This window comes from Theobroma cacao, chromosome 3 (assembly GCF_053813885.1).
Source record: "Theobroma cacao isolate CCN51 chromosome 3, ASM5381388v1, whole genome shotgun sequence".
Lineage (NCBI taxonomy): Eukaryota > Viridiplantae > Streptophyta > Magnoliopsida > Malvales > Malvaceae > Theobroma > Theobroma cacao.
In genome coordinates, this window is record NC_142641.1 from 39,709,427 (window position 1) to 39,721,494 (window position 12,068).

Consider the following 12,068-nt stretch of genomic DNA (forward strand, 5'->3'; position numbering starts at 1 on the left):
TAATTCAGTGAAGTTTTATCTACAGCACTTCTTCGCTTCGATTAAAAAAAAAAAAACCTCTAATTCTTGAATCTCCCCTGTTTTAGTCTGTTCATGGAACTCTTTTGCATGGTTAAATTGGAAGGAAAGATTTCAACTTAAAATTTTCCAGAGTATGACTGCTATTATATTATTGTCCAATTAGTTTCTTTAAGGAAACAAAAGAAAGAAAATAATGAAAGAGTTAAAAGAGAATTGACCGAGCTAATTGAGGACAGAAAATAGAATGAAGAGAGTGGGAAGAGTTCAAAGTAATACCTTATATATTAAACTAACGAATTAATCCAGAAAATTAACCTTAACGTACTGTACTATAGGGGTATAACATATGAATATGATAAAACATCTTTAAGAATCTCAACACATCAAATGTAAGAAGAGAAGGGTATCGCTGCCTCGTTCGTGGCATTTTCCTTTCTTGTTTGAAACAACAAACACAGCAGTTTCCGGCTTCTAGATGAAGACGTCACTTTGGTAAAGCCGTTGGCTTTTCTTTGATGTGTTGAACCGTTGAGGGACCCTTTATTTTAAGTATCGTGGAATTATTGAATTCATGATTAGTTGGGTGTAAAGCATGGGCCCCCTTGTGGGTCCAAACAATCATCAAAACGTACAAATTGCTCCAAAACCAATACCAGTGAGCGTGAAAAGTTGCATAATATTTTATAATGTTTAAGATTTTATACAAGGACGATTTTTTTTTCTATCTTTAAAGATAAATTGTCTTTGAAAATAATTTTTTTAATATTAATTGTTTTTAATCAAGAAAAACATTTTATAAATAAAATTATTTTTAATAAAATTTCCTCATATTTAAGTTTATGTGTTACATATCATTTTAAAAAAAAATTATTACATGTAATTTTTTTCTATGATTATAGAAAATGTAACAAATAATTTAAATTAAAAGATTTTAGATAATTTTTTTTTGTTCAAATTCATTTCATTTCATTTCAACAATAACTGGACGTTGAATAATTGTTTAATATATCTTCATTTTCATATCAATTTTTTTTAATTTAAACTTTATCTTTGTTATAAAAGTGTTTAACTCTGAGAGTTTATATTCTAATAAAATAAAAAATTAGAAAACAAGTTACATGCCATGTTTAAAAAATGTTATTAATAAATGTCATGTTCAAAAAAATATTGTTATACGTTTTAATTCTAAAGTTTTATGTTGTACTGAAATACAAAATAGTAAGTTACTTGCCATGTTTAATAATAGAAAAGAAAAGCAAAATGACATGATAAGCCTACGCAAATGTTACACACTTTAGCAGAAGATGCTACATGCCAAAGTCAAAAGTTTAACATCAGATGTTACAAGCCAAGATCAAAGCTTCAAGGCCAAAGCAGAATATGTTACACACCAAAATTTTAGTAACAGATGTTACATGCCAAGGTTAAAGTTTCAGTATCAAATGTTACATGCTTTCAATATCAAATGTTACACACCAAGGCCAAAGCTTCAGTAAGAGGTGAAGAGAGGGAGGCTACTAGGGGCCCCCACCCCCTTAAAATTTTAAAATTTAATAATTGTTCTTTGTTTTTTTTTTTTCAAATTTTATAGTTTTACTTCTTATTTTTTTTAAAAAAAATATAATTTCGCTCTTGCAAACATTGAATTTCTTATTTTTACCCCTTCAAACATGAAAATCTGACTCCGTCACTAGTTTCAATACTAGATATTACACATCAAGATCAAAGCTTCAATACCAGATGTTACACACCAAGGCATATTACACATCAAAACTTCCTTCTTTCTACTTATGTTACATGTCAAGATATGTTCTACCAGACTTAAATCATTGAAAAACTTAACACCAATAAACTCAAGAACCTGTTGTTACTTACAATATCATACTTTTTGATTTGCAGATCAACGATAAAGGGTTTCGTGAATGTAAATTAATAAATTCAAAAATATGTTATTACCTTTCATATCATGCTTTTTTGTCTGACGACAATATGACAAGATGATAAGAGATAAACAGAAAGATGGTGATGGTGGTAAAATTAGAAAAAGCTAGATGGCGAAAGAGAAAAATGGGAAGCACATCAAAATGGGGTGTACAGCAGATGAACGGTGAGAGAGAAAAATTGAGAGTATTTAATTTGTTTAAAATGATTTTAAGGGTATTTTTATTATTTCACGACTAAAATTTAGTAAAAATAATTAATTTTATATTGAAAGATATTTTTGAAATAGATTTATGAGAATGATTATTTTTCATAATTTTCTCTTTTATAATAATGTTTACTAGTTTTCTATAATCTAAAAATTGTAAAAAAATATAACATACGTGTTAATCGGAAATGAAAAAAAAAGGTTAGTTGAAATGTCTCCTTTCGAAATGAAGAAATAATAAGAAATGGTGTCTACTATAGCACTTGCAAGATATATATATCCCCTTGGAATGGTGCAATGCGATTGGGCTGTTACTAGTTCCCTTTAGATAGCCTGTCCATGAATCATGATTTCTCAGTAGAAGTTTCTACTGTTATTAAAAGCGAGGAAAATAAGAAAAAAATCAATCACTTTCTTGTGAGGTATTAATCCAATAGAGTCGTAAGCCAAAGAAGCAAGGTTTCAACCCGCCTACACACCTAACGCGTTTGTTTAATAGTACGAGAAGAGGTGTCCTTTTGCACCTTCTTTTCAACCCAAGTGTTTGCTAATTCCCTCTGCCAAACACTTCAAATCCATCTAGATGTACTATCATCTATCTGGCTATAAATACTTTGCTACAAAGCCCACATTGGTCATCTCATTCTTATATCTGTTAAGCGCTTGGAAAATTTTTCTCAGCTTCTGAATTAGCATACAAAAAACCATGGAGGCGAAGAGTCAATCCCCATATCCTTTGGTACCGGCTGCCAATGGCCATGAACGAAGTGACGAAGAGTCTGTCGCGGCTCACTCGAAAGAGCTAAAGAAAAAGAAGCGAATGAAGTGCCTGTTGTATATAGTATTATTTGCTGTGTTCCAAACCGGAATCATATTGCTTTTTGCCTTAACGGTTATGCGCATCAGAAACCCAAAGTTCCGGGTGCGGTCAGGTTCATTTACAACTTTCAACATTGGAACCGAGGCTTCCCCTTCGTTTGATTTGCAAATGAATACTCAATTCACGGTAAAGAACACAAACTTTGGTCACTTTAAGTATGAAGGTGGTCTTGTCACGTTCGCGTACAGGGGCACACCGGTTGGCCGGGCCACTATTCAGAAGGCTCGAGCCAGGGCTAGATCAACGAAAAAGGTTGATGTTGTGGTGGAGTTGAGCTCCAACGGTTTGCCAAATACTAATGAGTTGGGAAGAGATATTAGCGCCGGGGTTCTAACCCTCACCAGCTCTTCAAAGTTGGATGGGAAGATTCATCTCATGAAGGTGATCAAGAAGAAGAAGTCTACCCAAATGAATTGTACCATGGACGTTGCCATTGACACAAGAACAGTACGAAATATTATATGCAAATGATATGCTATGTTGTTTAGGTTATGGATTTCCATTTTTGCCCTGCTATTTTGTTTTCCTTTTCACTTTCTTGGTAATATTGTGTGTTTCTTTGTCTTTTATTTTCCTTTTGCACCAAGGGAGACATATATGTTTGTTGATATAATTATAGTCTCCCGCGTGTCTATTCTTTTTTGTTATCATGGTTTTCATGAGAATAATAATAATAATAATAACAATAATATATATATATATATATTAAAATCTTCTGTCACTTTTAATAGTATTAATACACTGAATGCACCTTTTTTATATAAAAATTCATAATTAATATGTCCTTAAAATTCAAAAATAATAATGATAATAACAATCCAGGATGGTTGCAAATGGAGTCCGTGAAACCGTAACCCATCAAATGGGATAAGCTGAGGGCCGGGAATTGGAAAAATATTATTGTGGCAAGAATTTCAAAAGTTTGGACCAGTGGGAGGGTTAACAGGGACAGGGGAGTGAGCAATAAAAAATAATTAGCAGAATTTCTAGTCCTTCTAGATGATGGGACTTAAGCGCTCTTTTGCTTTCAAATGTGTTATCTCAAATCTCAATCACAAAGCATTAATTGCATTTGCCTACACAACACGCTGGGACCTTTGTTTTTAGTCTTCTTTGTGCACTTATCAACTCAACAGTTGACCGCCATCTATGCTGACTGTCCTTTTTTTCTTTTTAAAGGTTGAACTTTTTGTCACGTTACCCCACATGGGAAGTCAATCTTAATCGGATTCATGATAATCAAAATTCAATTAAAGCTGTCTATTTGCTCTTTGTTTTTTTGGAAAATTATAAAAAATTGAATAATATCAAATTAAAACCTTATTTATTCTTTCCCATCTCTTATGTGTTATAAAATATAAAGAAATAGTATGTAGACATTTTTGTAATTTTTTTTATTTAAACAAAGTGTAGGTAAAATCACTACTTATTTCTTCCCTTTAATTAATGTGTAAAATGATCTTACAATTAAACGATTTTCATCTTCTCATTTAATTATTCGCGTGTTAAATCTTGAAATTCTTATACACAATCTCCAACCTTCTTGAAAAAATATATAAAAATCAGGTACTATGATGAACGATCGATTGATCATTTCGTTTGCCTCTACAAGAGAGGATAAGCTTAATGCTATTATTATTACCATCGGTCCTGGATTTTAATTTCTATACCAGATAAGAGAAAAGTTCTTAAAAAAGAAAAGAGGAAGAAAACGATTGGTCCTTTGGTTAACTAAATGGGCCTAACCCATGCCCACCAATGGTCATTTCACCTTTTCCTCGGCAATTCTTCGGCCCAGAAAGGATGAAAAGAGTACGTAAAGTATATCATAATGTTGCAGACAACCCAAGAAAAAGACAGAACCAGTGAACTCAAGCATATTACTTAGTAAAATGTCATGTTTCCAGAGGATGTTATGTTTCCTAACAAGGATGCTAATGTTGAGAACATGGGTCCATCGGGATCCCAAATCACCAACATCGATCGTGGCCTAATGCAAGTGCTGTTAAACGGCACCTACTATTACACCAAGATTCAAGAGCAGAGAGAGACGTATGATTCAGCGGAAGAAACAAGGCACATTTATGGTCCTCGTACGAATTCTTTTGCTCTGCCGGTTTTCTGTTGTCTAATGTCTCCTCCTGATTGCGCTGTTTTTTCATTTTTCCTCTCTCTTTGAGAGAAAGAAATTAATTTGGCTCTTGTCCTAAGTTGTTACCCTTACCGCTATTACATGGTTTGTCTGTCTCGGTGCACTGAACCCCTCCTCATTAGTCATCTTTGTCAACTGTGACGTTAACTAGTCCTTTTTTGTTGATGACCTGTTGCTCTGCTGACATCAACTCCGTCTGATGAACAATCTAGATTTCAAGTTCAGCTGTTGAGGTTAAAGTTGAAAGTGGAGCAGAAACATTTTCTAACAATCCTAATCACTGTTCGCTTTTGTTGGTGGCAAAAAAGAAGCAACATGAATGTGTTGTTCTTAATCAATTAGCCTAAAGAGTTCGATACGTAAATCCCTTGAAGAACATTGGCTTGGTCAAGTTCAGATTCAATCTTGAGAGGGAGGGTAAAATTCGAGGTCAAAAGCATGTCACTCCTAGCTAGGTTGGTCCTGAGTGATGAACACTGTAAATCGCGACTTAATTACTTTTTCTATATAATTCCTCAAATATTTCTGCTGACACTCCATCAAGGTGGTATCTCTACTGACACTCCATCAAGGTGATGCCAATACACTGGAAGATGTTGAACAATTGAAGGCAACTGATAGGTCATAAGCTCGAAAAGAAAAGCCTAGACCTTCTTTAATACAAGCGGTGTCCATTTATAGTGGTCTTGGCCTGTGGGTCTTGACTGTGTGAAATAGGGGCCTACAGTATTACCCTGTCAGAAGGGGACCAAAGCTATTTTGTGGTGCACTGTGGGAGTCTGCGAATGAGGGGGTGGACGCTTTGTTTTTGTGGTCATTTTAGCTATTCCTGTTATTATGATGGTGTGCCTTGAAAATTTTGGTTTACTTGCTGCTGCACACAAAACTTGGTCCTCGATTCATTTATGACTCCAAACAAAATTACCACTTTCTTTATTGAAATTTCAAACTTCACTGATTCAAATACCCAATTCATTATGTCTCTAGTCTAGTTTGGATGTCGCATTGCGATATATCATGCTATAGATTTTTGCTCCTATTTCTTGTCTGTGATTACCTTTCTTCCACATTGCAAATTAAGTGTATACAGCCACGGCTGCAACAATACTTTAACAAAATCTTACAGGTCATTTTCCAATACTGAACTCTATAGCAGTAAGGAGATGCATTGATTTTTTATACTTTTCGGTCTCATTTCCTTGTCATTTTAGTATAATCTTCTGCTTTTCTTTCCTTTTTCTTTTTCTCTTTTTCTTAGATAAGCCTAGAGTCTACCTTCTACGTAAAATGTTCATTGATTGTGAAATTTTAAATTCATGAATACAAATTTGAATGTGAATCAACAAATTATCCCATACTGAATTGGGTCTTACAACAACTTACTAGAAACCCAAGTAGAAGAAATGATGAAATAGGTAGATCTGCCAACAACTAAATGGACAAATTGAATCATAAATGAGAAGTGAATGATTGTTCTGACTTCTGAGTGAGACCCCAGCTGTGTTTGTGGAGGTTGGATAAGAAAATTCAGAATATAGACAAAGAACTTGTGGAAAACAATTGTCCAGGGTATGATCACAGTGGCTTGCTTTCTGAGGAACCAATCAACTAGTATATCAGATCTGGATAAGACCATGGATGCAGTGGACAGAGGCATAAAACTTTCCACTTCAATGGTACAAGAATATATTGAGAGTATACTTGTCATAGGGGAACTTTATTGGCAGTTTCCTGCTGCCACACAAGGTCGGCAGATTGAATATTCAACAAACCATCTGCATCTAGGATGGCTAGCCAGAGGGAGACTCAGAAGAGCATCTGCTTCAATGACTCCGCTTTTTACTTTTGAAATGAAATGATCTTAGACTTTAACCATATACCAGTGAACTGCTTTCTTACCGTTCAAAAGTACTTTTTAAAAGCAGGATGAAACTGCAGAGATATCATGCTATGGCCCCTTTCTTTTTTAAGAGTGTTTTAACACAAAGATCCCAGGTTAAAAATATCAATGGCTTTGGTTTCCTGTTTTTTCTACCTAAATTTCATGGGTGTGAATCGACATTGCTGTTAATTTAAAAATTTGAAGCAGCTATATTTTTTATATTGCAAGAATTCAGTGACCAACATACTAGTTAATATTCCCATTCCATCCTTTGTCCCACTTCTCCCCTTTCCCACCAAATTCCCACCACAATCTACCAGTTGTCCAGGAAAGAGCATAATCACCCAAGAAAATGAAAGAAAGAATAAAGTGGGAAAAACTGATAAGTCGTTTCAGGTCCTTCAAATCCAGAAATGATCACATCTTTGATATGAACAGCTCACCTTTCAAAGGTAGCATAATGCTTAACTGCAGAGATACAAGACACACACAGTCGCACAACAAAAAAAATCCAAATCAGAGTTCCTTTCAAATTTTTCATAATGACCCATAACTTTACAAGTGAACCTACTCTACTCACTGCTCATCATAGCTAAACAATCAAACAACAATCCTAGCCTCCCTAAATTCCTTTTTTTTCTCCTTTTTTCCCTTTCATTTTTTTTTACATCATCCTGATAATAAAAATCGAAGTCTCTATCCAATGTTTTCCTTCTATAGCTTTGATTAACAACATTTTTTTTTCCCGCGTGTTCTAGTACTTCAGGTGCTGAAAACATTTCCTTCTTCGCTGTATATTCTTGAGGAATCCATCAGTTTATCGTATGAAGAATTGCTTGTAACTCGTGACAAAAGAGAAGAATCTGAGGAAAACATAAATGTTCAATTAGAACTTAATAAGTAGATTTTAAGATTTTTAAGTCAATAATTAGTGCACATACTAATGAACGTATATAGTGAAACCATACCTGTAGAAGATGCATTGCTTAACTTCTCTTGTGAAGAATCACTTGTACATCTCGACAACCATGAAGATTCTGCTGCCAAAACAAGCTAAGCATCAAATTCCAAAGTAAACCCAAAGATTATGATTAGCTTAAAAACAAAATTAATTACTATAATTAGTACCGCCTGATGAATTGAAAGATCTCTTGCAATGCAAAATGGCGCTTTGGATCCCATCATGTTGCAGTACCAGCGAATCGTCTCTCCTACTAATTGGCGATGCTGCAGCCGAGGCTGATCTGCTCTTCCCCAAGTGCTTGCAAACCCCTCTAACTCCTGTTGAATGATTCCCTTGCTTCTCCTTCAAGGAATATACCGTTGCCGGAGAAGCAGCTGGAGATGATATTGATAAGTCACCCGAGGCTTTTGTCTTGTCACTTTGACTGTTCCTTTTGGAGACTTTTACGTACAATGGCTTGATTATATTCAAGTATTTTTGTATCAGATCTTTTGATAATCTCTTTGAGGAATCGTCTGATAACGAGTCCTCCGTTTTGCCTTTTGTCTTTCTCAAACTATTTTCTCTGGTGAAGATTGGGAGGTTCGGAGACTCTTCTATTTTGAATGTTACTTTCAAATGCTTGCTGCTGCCTTGGTTCTCACGCTTTGGGGTCTCCATAGAAATACCGATGAACTCTGTTTTCTCAGCTCTGTAAGTATTAGCATTTGCCATTGACTTTGACTTCTTGAGAGTAAAGACTCGAAATTTCGGAGCCGATTTTAACAGGGCTATGGGAGACTGAGGCTTGGAGCTTGGCTCAATGGGCATGATCTTTCTTTTGGAGAAGTGATCGTTGGGGGACAAGGAACGAGTTTGCTGTGGCAAGTCGAGGTCTTTATCACCAACATTCTTAGCCGATTCCTGGAGTACTCTATCTTCTCTGGAGTCATATCTTTTCTTGGCTCTGACACCGTTCTCTTCACTGTTGTTGCTGTGGAGATCTCCCTTGTTATCAAACTCATGCAAAGGAAGCTCCAAGTCGATGAAAGAGTCCTCCCCTTCATCCAACTCATGGTCTGAAACAACTGAAGACTTTGGAACCTCGGCGGTACCGCTGTTTCCACAACAAGGTTGGTTTCGGTTCTCTTTATGAGCGCCATAGCTAGGTTTCCAAAACCTGAGAAAATTGAGAGCATCCATGGTTATGGAGAGAGAAAGAGAGAGAAGAAGAAGAAGAAAGAATCTTGAGAGACGAGTGTGAGCTTTATGGTTTTGTTTCTTTTATAGGGGAGGAGTAGTTTAGCTCTCTCTTGAGATAAAACTAAAAAAGAGAGACCCTTTGCACTCCGTTTGATGGATGTGTTGACAGAAATTGAAAATGGTGTTTCAGGGGGAGCACAGAGTGAGGTAAGCTTTTTATTTCACTTTTACAAGAGAGAGAGAGAGAGAGCTTTGCTTTTGAACAGTGTTTATTTTGTAGCTTAGGTTGTTTTTACTTACAAAGGAATTGTTTGCGTGGATATACAGGTAGAGCACGTGACCGACCTTGAGAGAGAGAGAGAGAGAGAGAGAAAGACAAATCTTGATTGGGAGCAATTGAGCATTAGAAACAGACTATTGCAAATGACAATTACTCTGTAAAAAGTTTATAGTTTTAGACTACGATACAGAAATACAGATATTATACTGTTACAAATTCAGACTTGCAGGCATTGGAGACAGCCTTTTTACCTCTTTCTTTAGACTTCACCAAGTTTTTGAATCCTGGATTTACATTTGCCCCACGCGCTGTCTGCTATTTACTGTTACAGATATTGCTTATGTTTGCTTTTACTTTCCCCCACTCTCTCACTCTCAGGTTTAACTCGGCGCACTACTTCTGCCTTTGGACATGTTATTCCATTCCTATATAGATAATGAAAATCACAAAAAATTTCTCACCTTCGTAAAATTATTCGCTCCTTCTTTTATTTCTTTCAAATTTTCTAGTATTATTTTAGGTACATATGACCAAGCCCAGTAGCCATGGTCTTTTCTCTGCTTCTTTTTTTCTTCTTTTAATAATTACATTAAGCACTAGCTATATTTATCTGACCCTTATTTTTTAAATACGTTTACGTCAAACGTGATGGGAGGCAGGCCTAAAGAAATTCAAAGGAAGGGATTTATATTGTTTGTATTTTTGTTGGGTGGGCTTTCATGTCAACTCAAGTTTTCTAAAATTTTGGAGTAGTGTCGGCAATTAAAACTAAGCTAACACTATTTTAATCAAAGTCTAAGTCAGCCAAAATTGTTTGAAATATGGTTGGTGCTTTGTTTATCAAATTCCACCTTCCATGGTCCTATTCCAACAAGCAAACTATATGCTTCAAATATGTTGGACTATCTTTCATAAACAATACTAAGACATCAGAATTATAGATCCTAATTCAACTCATGAGTTTTGTTCAAAGAATTTGAACTTCATTTCCACTTTTAATCTGACAAAATCAGCACAATTATATAAAAGCAGTTAAAATCTATACACTAAAACATGCAAATGTCTGCTTCAATGTGGGCACGAAAATGAGTGCACTTGACACAAGGATTAAATTGAAGGCGGATAATTTAGTGCGAAATGCAAAGGCAGGCTGGGCACGCCAGAGGGAGGCGCGTGAAAGGTGAAAAGAGTGAAAGGCCCTTTATGGCAGAGGTAGTTTGACGGGGATTATGTTGCAGAAGACATTACGAGGGAGACGAGAAACTTCCAAAGAGAGGAGAAAAAGGACAAAAAAATGAAAGGGGAAAGGCCAAAGGGCCAAAAGGAAAAGACTCAAAAAGAAGAGGGAAACGTACGCTCTTTGTTAGAAACGAGAGAGAGTACTCTACTTTTCCACATGGTCTTAAAAGATCAGCTAGGTCAGACATTGGGTTCTTTTACAAGGCAAAGGCAGGGGTGTAGCTGTGGGCACGCATGTGTAGCAGTAATGCTTTGGGAGCCTAGCGACCTTTGAAGAGGTCCAACTCTACATTTTGGAGCTGGGGCAAAGGGTCCAAGTCTTACCGCAAAAGGTTTGACTTGCTGAGACGGGTTTTGGGGTCCCTTAGCCCTTGTTTACAGTGAAAGCCATAATGAAAGGAGAAGCTCCTAGCCCAAAAGAAACAAAAGTAGCCTTAAGCATATAACTTTGGAGTAGTACTTCTTTTTCTTTTTAAGATGCAAATATAAGTAGTAGCATATTTTATGCCAAACTAAAAAAATAAAAAAGCAGCAGCACATTAAGCACATAATTTTCTAGATCCCTTGGACAGTATCCTAGGTACCCTTTCTGTTTTTTCAGTCAGCAAACAAAAAGAAAAAGTGGCATTATGATCCATCCACATATTGATTTAAATATAGTTACGGATTAAAATTATGCTTCGATCAAGTTAAAAATTGAAACTTTGATAACATAAGCAATGTACATTTCGCGGCTGCTTCCCATGAACTCGTTTTTCTTATATGATGGATAACTATCACGATCTATCACATTCATGAACTAGTTTTATGTTTTGTAATACTTCATTATTACTCCTAAAAGTTCCATACCGTGTTTATGGCTTGCACGACGGCTATTTGAGACCTTGTCCTGCTTAAGCTTTAGCTGACCAACTAATTTTTTAGATAGAAAGCAAAAAGATTAGGCTGATTCTGTCTACATATGCATTGCACCATTATATTATTATATATACATCCTCAAACTCATGTTTTCCATATGTACACATATTCTACAAGAATCACCATGCTTATTTTGTTCATACCATGGCATAATTGTCATGAGTTGCAAGATTCTGCGCCCTAAATCATGATGGTAACCTGCAAGTTGGGAATTTTTTTAATGCTTTCTTTGTCTTTTGGAGGGAGAAGTATTGTTCCCCACCACCATCATTGCCATTTACCCTTGTTGTCATCTCAGGTAGATCATTCTATTCTACTGTTCTCCATCTGAATTCCCTTTTCCACGCAGTAGCCCACCATGGATTTTGTACTTCTCTTTGGTTTGTGGGTTTGGTGTATAA

The 12,068-nt window shown here is 35.7% G+C and overlaps 2 protein-coding genes across 3 annotated transcripts; one reads left to right on the plus strand and one right to left on the minus strand.

Annotated features, from left to right (window-relative positions):
- The first annotated feature begins 2,792 nt into the window (after positions 1–2,792).
- LOC18605665 (late embryogenesis abundant protein At1g64065-like) lies at positions 2,793–3,684 on the plus strand. Its single transcript, XM_007038807.3, has one exon. The coding sequence runs from the start codon at positions 2,877–2,879 to the stop codon at positions 3,519–3,521; it is 645 nt and encodes a 214-aa protein (XP_007038869.2). The 5' UTR covers positions 2,793–2,876; the 3' UTR covers positions 3,522–3,684.
- A 3,907-nt stretch (positions 3,685–7,591) lies between these two features.
- Positions 7,592–9,518, minus strand: MAKR5 (membrane-associated kinase regulator). 2 transcript variants are annotated; one of them, XM_088804186.1, is made up of 3 exons: positions 8,213–9,518; positions 8,053–8,124; positions 7,592–7,947 (listed from the first exon to the last, which is right to left on the minus strand). In XM_088804186.1, the coding sequence occupies exons 1-3, from the start codon at positions 9,228–9,230 to the stop codon at positions 7,847–7,849; spliced, it is 1,191 nt and encodes a 396-aa protein (XP_088660312.1). In that variant the 5' UTR covers positions 9,231–9,518; the 3' UTR covers positions 7,592–7,846. The 2 variants fall into 2 exon arrangements, with proteins under 2 accessions (XP_088660312.1, XP_007038872.2); XM_007038810.3 differs by having other exon boundaries at positions 8,053–8,121; positions 8,213–9,432.
- Positions 9,519–12,068: the final 2,550 nt, after the last annotated feature.

What these genes read in the sequence shown, in the direction of transcription:
- LOC18605665 (XM_007038807.3), top strand. Translation starts at nt 2,877, where the DNA reads ATGGAGGCGAAGAGTCAATCCCCATATCCTTTGGTACCGGCTGCCAAT.
- MAKR5 (XM_088804186.1), bottom strand. Translation starts at nt 9,230, where the DNA reads ATGGATGCTCTCAATTTTCTCAGGTTTTGGAAACCTAGCTATGGCGCT. An exon ending in ATCTTTCAATTCATCAGGCG is followed by an intron (nt 8,125 to 8,212) that starts GTACTAATTATA and finishes TTGTTTTGGCAG; the next exon opens with CAGAATCTTCATGGTTGTCG. An exon ending in AAGCAATGCATCTTCTACAG is followed by an intron (nt 7,948 to 8,052) that starts GTATGGTTTCAC and finishes TGTTTTCCTCAG; the next exon opens with ATTCTTCTCTTTTGTCACGA.